Source organism: Dendrobates tinctorius, unplaced genomic scaffold (genome assembly GCF_039654945.1).
Source record: "Dendrobates tinctorius isolate UK_male_01 unplaced genomic scaffold, ASM3965494v1 ptg000073l, whole genome shotgun sequence".
Taxonomy (NCBI): domain Eukaryota; kingdom Metazoa; phylum Chordata; class Amphibia; order Anura; family Dendrobatidae; genus Dendrobates; species Dendrobates tinctorius.
Genome location: NW_027361741.1, coordinates 34,091,520 through 34,099,013, shown reverse-complemented (window position 1 = coordinate 34,099,013; position 7,494 = coordinate 34,091,520). Strand labels below are relative to the sequence as shown.

The following is a 7,494-nucleotide window of genomic DNA, read 5'->3' as shown; positions in this document are numbered from 1 at the left end:
AGGCGCTGGATGCTTTGAAAATTGATTTAGCCACGGATTCTATTTGCCTGTCTGTTGGATCCTTCAGGGATGCCCCGTCCGGAAGGGACAGAACCGTCTTAGACGAGAGACGGGAAACTGGTGGGTCCACTTCAGGGGCTTTAGTCCATTTTGTAAGAAGGTCCGCATCAAATGGATACAGGATGTCTAAGTACCTGCGGCCTGAGAAACGCTTCTCAGGGTGTTCCCAGTGCTTGGTTAAAGTAATCTCGAACTCTTTGTGATTAGGAAAGGTTCGGGAGGGAGGTTTCGCTCGTTTAAAGGGGACAGAGCCGTCCTGAAGGGGAGCCTTATCTTCCTTTATTTTGAGCGACTGGAAAATAGCCGATATGAGACTATCGACCATGTCCTGTGTTTTAGACCTGTTGCCTGCCTCTGAGTCAGATCCAGATTGCGAATCATTGTCTGACCCAAGGTAGTCTTCTGACGAGAAAGGCAGCCTGTGTGGAACGGACGGACATTGCGAGCTGGAAGATGAGCTGGAAAGAACGCGCTTCCTAGAACTCCTATCCGGTCTGTCCCTCTGGAGGTCACAGTCAGGTGCGGACGACTCACCGTGAGAGGCGGTCGGAGCACAGGTGGCTATAGATAGCTGAGAGGTAGTCGTTCTAAGACCTGGACCAGGAACTGAGAAACTTTAGTCAGGTCAGAGACCGACTGAGACATTGCAACAGCCCACTCTGGGGGAGGGGGAGTGCACTCATCCCGGGACTCGGGGTGGTCCGGTGGGGCGGACATAGCGAAAGGACTGCAGGACGGACAGAAGGGGGACGACCGATCTGTCGCCCACTTCTTTTTGCAGCGCGCGCAGGCGTAGTGGGTAACGGAGGGTCTAGGGTAAGGAGCCCTTGCAGGGTTGGGCATATGTGAAGCCTGCAGTATTACTACGGCAAGTATCTGAAAGCGGAGTACTGCCGAGGGAGCTCAGAAATATAAGAGCCTACCGTGACCAGCACCGATATCTGATGCGCAGCAGACAGCAGCTGTGTCCCCCAAGCTGAGATCCGTGGTGGGTCGCACACGAGGTCTCAGAGGGGCGCAGGACCTTAGAGATGGGCGGAGCTGGGCGGCAGCGCTGCGCAATTGGCTGTGTACTGCGGGGGGGGTCAGAAGGAGCTATGAACAGAAAGAAGCCCTGCGATAGGCTAATAAAAAAGCGCCAACCAAGTGCGCGCTCTGCAGAGGGCGTGACCCGGAGCTTAAGAAAACGTTAAAACGGGCTGCGCCGGCTTCTGCCCCCCGGAGTCTGGTCCTGAAGCGATGAGTCCTGCTGGGCTGCCCGGTGCCTGAGACGCCGCAGGTATGAGGAAGGGGCCAGAGCAGCGCACCCGGTGTGGGGGAGCTGAGAGGCGCGCGCCTGCAAGCGAGTGGGCGGGAAATTCAAATTGACACTTTCTGCTAACAGCGGCGCCAACCTCACAGACTTCTATGTGGGGCGAGCATGGGACTTGGTAGCCTACAGCGGCGCCTCAGGCTGCTTACCTGGCATCCACATGCTCCCTGAAGAGGATGATCACAGGGGCCCGCGATGAGGGGGGCCGCTGGTATGAAGGTCCTCTGCCCCACACTATGTCAGGATAGTGCAGAAGACGGCGCCAACCCTTTGCCCGCAGGGGAGAGTCACCGCCGGTGACCACCGTCTTCCTCTCAGCCCTGTCCCGGGAGAGGGGTGAGGAGGGGAATCGGCTAGGACCCGCCACCTGTAGTCAGCCCGTAGCACCCGAGGGTGGTAGGGAAAAGGTCCTGCCTGCGGTCCTGAAAGTTGTGATGTGGATAACACCACATTGCTCGCTCAGCCGCGTGATATGGGAAAGCAGGGTGAAAATTTACCCCGTTTCCCGGAGTTGAATCTGAAAAATAAATGGGAAAAAATTAATACACACACACAAAACTTAAAAGAGAAAAAAGGAAAACGTTAAATGCGGATCTGGGGAGATCCCGGACCGCCTCCTACAGACACTAAGCACAAACTGAGGTATTTCCTACATGTCGGTGGGTGTATACTGCCGGGGAGGAGCCAAGTTGTTTTTTTTTTCTTATTTTGCATAGTGTCAGCCTCCAAGCAGCAGCAGCAGCATACACCCATGGTAATCTGTGTCCCCCAATGAAGCGATAAAGAAAACGGATCCAACATATGATTGTGCTGGATCCGTTTTTTTCTTATAGACTTGTATTAGCGACGGATTGTGATGGATGGCCACGTTTCATCCGTCGTCCGACAGATCTGTCGTAAAAACTTTGTCCGTCGGCAGGAGACGACGGACAAAGTAACGTTTTTTGTGTACGTCGAAAAGTCAGACAGCGAAGGATCCATCTGTGGTTGGCTATAATGGAAGCCTATGGGCGCAGGATCCGTCACTGTCCATCAAAAAACGGAATCCAGTGACAGATTCCGTCTTTTAAAACAGCATGGCCGAAATAATTTCTCTCTTTATTTTAACCCCGACGGCTGCTTTTTCCGTTCTGGCACAGAAAATCTCTCTCTCTCCCTCTCTCTCTTCCTCTCTCCTCCAGAAACACAAAGGGAAGAGTTCAGCCAGATCCGCACAGCAAAAACGCATTAAAATCCGCATAAATTCCGCATGAAAAGCACAAGCGTTTTTCCCTGCATTTTCTGTCAAGAGATGCAGATTCTCTGCAGAAAATTCTGCAGGGTAATCTGCAACGTGTGCACATACCCTAAAAGTGGTGCCTATACCACTCCCAGTAGTTTAATTCACTAAATGCTGCGATCACAGCATTTAGATAACAGGCAGAGGGAGGGAGCCCCCTTTGCCCTCCGATTGGCACCCCCGAGACGTCATCATGGGGGCCCCATAGTTGCCATGGTGACCCGATGTCACGATGACATCCTGTCACCATTCTATGGCAAACCCCTCAGACCATGCGCATAGCACGTTCTTAAGGGTCATGTGTCAGTGCAGCACTGATAGTTCAAAAGACCTGCGTTTTCCCTGCGGTTTTCCCCTGCGTTTTGCCACCTGGACAATGGAGCAGGTGTCAAACCGCTGCGGATTCTGCACAAAGAATTGACAGCATGTGCATAGTGGTTTTTTATTTCCATTGAATTTAAAGGTACTGTACAATGCAGCAAAATCTGCTGCGGATCCGCAGCAGAATCCGCAACGTGTGCACATAGCCTTACTATGAACAAAAAGGTACTGTATAAATATGTACTAATATCTAATAAACAGGGAATCTGGTTATTCAGAAAACTGGTCTGTATTGTCATTCCCTCCATCGACGAAATTCATCTGTGACATGAAGCTGATCCCTGCACGGCTGGTCCCCATAGTTGCTGTTACAAGATCAATATACATTTTTGTGGGAAAAATTTTCATAAAAATTGCAATTTATTCATTGATATCCCAGGTGTTTGTATGAGTCCAGTGGGCGGTCCTACTCGGTGATCGACAGTCTTCCCTGTATGACTGCATTCAAAGATAGCTGTCAATCACTAGTAGGACCGCCCACTGGACTCTTACATACAAAATACCAGGGATTTCAATGAATAAAGCACAGGTTATACTGAACCTTTTCCAACAAGCCTGTATTTCCTCCTGTTCAGCTTCTCCTTCAGGTGCTGTCTACAGATCAGACTGTGTGCAATGTGACGGGTTCCCTTTAGAGGCGTGCGGCTCTCGGGCACGTTACTTCAGCCTTCAGAAAAAAAGGCGCACAAACTCCTAATGGGGGCCATGGTCTATAGGCCCTGAGTTTATTATATCCCTTCTCTTTTTTTTCTTGAGGAATTCATTGACAATTTTTGGGCCAAATTCTTCAAAATGGTAAACCACCATGAATTTTGTGCAAAGTCTTTTTTTTATTTTGTGACTTTTTAAGTATAAAAGGTGTGATGTTTGTGACTTTTCAGAAAGTCACAGCTCCTAAGGAAGGAGAAACCGTCTGTCTAACCTTCGCCTACAATAGTGAGTATCTATAACACAAGGAAGGAAAGAATACGGCACAAAGCTAAACAAACATAGGGCGAAAAACTAAAAGCAGGAGCAAAGCACGGGTTAAGCAGTGTTCACACCACGTTTAACATCCCAAAGGAGGATATATGGCTGATAAGTCTCCTCACTCTGCCATGCCAGGTTTCGTACCCCATACCCCGCGGAGGAGACGCCATCAAGGACGTCTGTGACACCTGAATTGTAACAGGACTATGAGGCAGACACTCCCGGCCGCTACCACAGACAGCAGGGGACGGTGCGGGCGGGGAAGCACAGCGCCTCCTGGCGGAGCTGCTACTGCCCTGCAATGTGACAAGCGCGGAGTTTATAGCTTCAGTCAAAATGGCGGCTCCAGAGGCGCGCGCACGCAGGAGGGAGCCTCCCCGGGCCCGCGCTGAGGTGGGGCAGCCGTGGGCGTGGTTTGCGCCTGCGCCCTCGTCGCGGTTTCGCTGTCACTTCCGGCTGTTTGTCCGGGAAGCGGATTCGGTCGGAACGGAACGCGCGGATCCCGGGAGCCGGCCCACCAGCTGCACAGGCCGACAACATGGCCCGGGATTACGACCATCTGTTCAAGTTGCTGATTATCGGAGACAGCGGTGAGAGCGGCTTCTCAGGGTGGGAGGGCTGGACTGTTCAGGGAGAGGCCGGTGGGGTCAGTACCGGGGACCACGGGTGATCCTGCTGTGTGGCCTCCCTTCTGTCGTGTAGATGTGCGGGCACTGATCCTCCAGGACCGCTCTGTGCCGCCCATGGGAAGTGGCACTGTAGAGCTGGAGGCATCTGTGGCCTGGCCGTGCCTGGTGCCTCTGGGCTGGTACCGCTGGCACACATGTGCATGGCGTGGGTACCATCATTCATCCCCTGTACCCTGGTAATGAGGACGGTGGTAGGAGCGGTATATATGGTTCCCCGGTCTGGTCCGTGCTGTGGGATCTCATCGCCATCATTGATTCCACCGTAGCCCCCCATATACTCACACGGGCAGGTACCTGGCACACGCACATGGCGTGGTTACAAATGCCCATTATTCATCCCCTGTACGCTGGTAATGAGGACGGTGGTAGGAGCGGTATATATGGTTCCCCGGTCTGGTCCGTGCCGTGGGATCTCGTCACCATCAGTCATGCCACCACAGCTCCCCATATACTCTCACGGGCAGGTACCTGGCACACGGCGTGGTTACAAATGCCCATTATTCATCCCCTGTACGCTGGTAATGAGGACGGTGGTAGGAGCGGTATATATGGTTCCCCGGTCTGGTCCGTGCTGTGGGATCTCGTCACCATCAGTCATGCCACCACAGCTCCCCATATACTCTCACGGGCAGGTACCTGGCACACGGCGTGGTTACAAATGCCCATTATTCATCCTCTGTACGCTGGTAATGAGGACGGTGGTAGGAGCGGTATATATGGTTCCCCGGTCTGGTCCGTGCCGTGGGATCTCGTCACCATCAGTCATGCCACCACAGCTCCCCATATACTCTCACGGGCAGGTACCTGGCACACGGCGTGGTTACAAATGCCCATTATTCATCCCCTGTACGCTGGTAATGAGGACGGTGGTAGGAGCGGTATATATGGTTCCCCGGTCTGGTCCGTGCTGTGGGATCTCGTCACCATCAGTCATGCCACCACAGCTCCCCATATACTCTCACGGGCAGGTACCTGGCACACGGCGTGGTTACAAATGCCCATTATTCATCCCCTGTACGCTGGTAATGAGGACGGTGGTAGGAGCGGTATATATGGTTCCCCGGTCTGGTCCGTGCTGTGGGATCTCGTCACCATCAGTCATGCCACCACAGCTCCCCATATACTCTCACGGGCAGGTACCTGGCACACGGCGTGGTTACAAATGCCCATTATTCATCCCCTGTACGCTGGTAATGAGGACGGTGGTAGGAGCGGTATATATGGTTCCCCGGTCTGGTCCGTGCTGTGGGATCTCGTCACCATCAGTCATGCCACCACAGCTCCCCATATACTCTCACGGGCAGGTACCTGGCACACGGCGTGGTTACAAATGCCCATTATTCATCCTCTGTACGCTGGTAATGAGGACGGTGGTAGGAGCGGTATATATGGTTCCCCGGTCTGGTCCGTGCTGTGGGATCTCGTCACCATCAGTCATGCCACCACAGCTCCCCATATACTCTCACGGGCAGGTACCTGGCACACGGCGTGGTTACAAATGCCCATTATTCATCCCCTGTACGCTGGTAATGAGGACGGTGGTAGGAGCGGTATATATGGTTCCCCGGTCTGGTCCGTGCTGTGGGATCTCATCGCCATCATTGATTCCACCGTAGCCCCCCATATACTCACACGGGCAGGTACCTGGCACACGCACATGGCGTGGTTACAAATGCCCATTATTCATCCCCTGTACGCTGGTAATGATGGTGGTAGGAGCGGTATATATGGTTCCCCGGTCTGGTCCGTGCCGTGGGATCTCATCGCCATCATTGATTCCACCGTAGCCCCCCATATACTCACACGCACATGGTGTGGGACCATTATTCATCCCCTGTACGCTGGCAATGAGGACGGTGGTAGGAGCGGTATATATGGTTCCCCTGGTCTGGTCCATGCCATGCCGCCATCACTGATTCCACCATAGCCCCCCCATATACTCACACAGGCAGGTTCTTGGTGTGTGAACGTTGTGCTCCGACACCTCTGCCGGGTTTTACATATTTCTTTGTTGCATCTGTTTTATCCATGGAGAAATGTCTGCGCGTCTCCTTCCCACCAGGCAGTGAGAGGGGCAGCGCAGGGTTACTGTTATACGTGGCTCCCGGTAAGACCCATCTCCGGGGAGGCACATTGGATGTCAGCGGCTGGGAGCTAGCTAGGTAGCGCTCATATGAAAAAACTAATATGTGAAAACCCTTAAGGTTCGGTCAGACGGACATATCTTTGGAATTCTCAGGGTCCAGTTCGAATTCGCCTGTCTAGAACGTGTTTGTATTGGGCAGCTCATCGGCCGTGTGAACAAGTGCACCGTGCATGTCACATCCGCAGTTGGTGGCGGTGACGGGCCCCAGTTTTAGTATGGCCATCTAAACCTTGTCTGGGCAAAGAACTAAGGGCCTCGTATACAAAGTACATCAGTGGTCGTATGATCGCTGCGGAGCCATTGTAACGACTCAGCCGGGCACCTCATGTTACTCATCCCGGCCACACAAAAATCTGTGACACCAGATGGAGAACATACTCTTTCTGGGAATATTCACTCACGGACTCAAGAAACATGAAATGAAACGTCCATGTTTGTCAGTCCGTATACGGAGCATAATGTCCGGACCTACCGGGGATCTCATGACCGAACAGTCTCCTAGGCGTGTATTAGTGCAGATCAGTCCGGCATTGCTGTCCATGTACCAACTGATGGGTGCCCATACTGCTTAGATGGACCTGATGTGCTGCAATTGTTCCATCCGAAAATCAGCAACACGTTACACTAGTGATCCTAAACTAAGAAAAGCCCGCAGGTT

General features: G+C 52.8%; 1 protein-coding gene across 1 annotated transcript in view; it reads left to right on the top strand.

Moving 5' to 3' along the window:
• Positions 1-4,426: 4,426 nt before the first annotated feature.
• RAB35 (RAB35, member RAS oncogene family) overlaps positions 4,427-7,494 on the top strand; it is a 32,993-nt gene continuing 29,925 nt past the window's right edge. Inside the window, exon 1 of the mRNA XM_073582730.1 lies at positions 4,427-4,591. Within this exon, the coding sequence (XP_073438831.1) occupies positions 4,540-4,591 (52 nt within the window). The 5' untranslated portion in view covers positions 4,427-4,539. The remainder of the gene's footprint in view (positions 4,592-7,494) is intronic.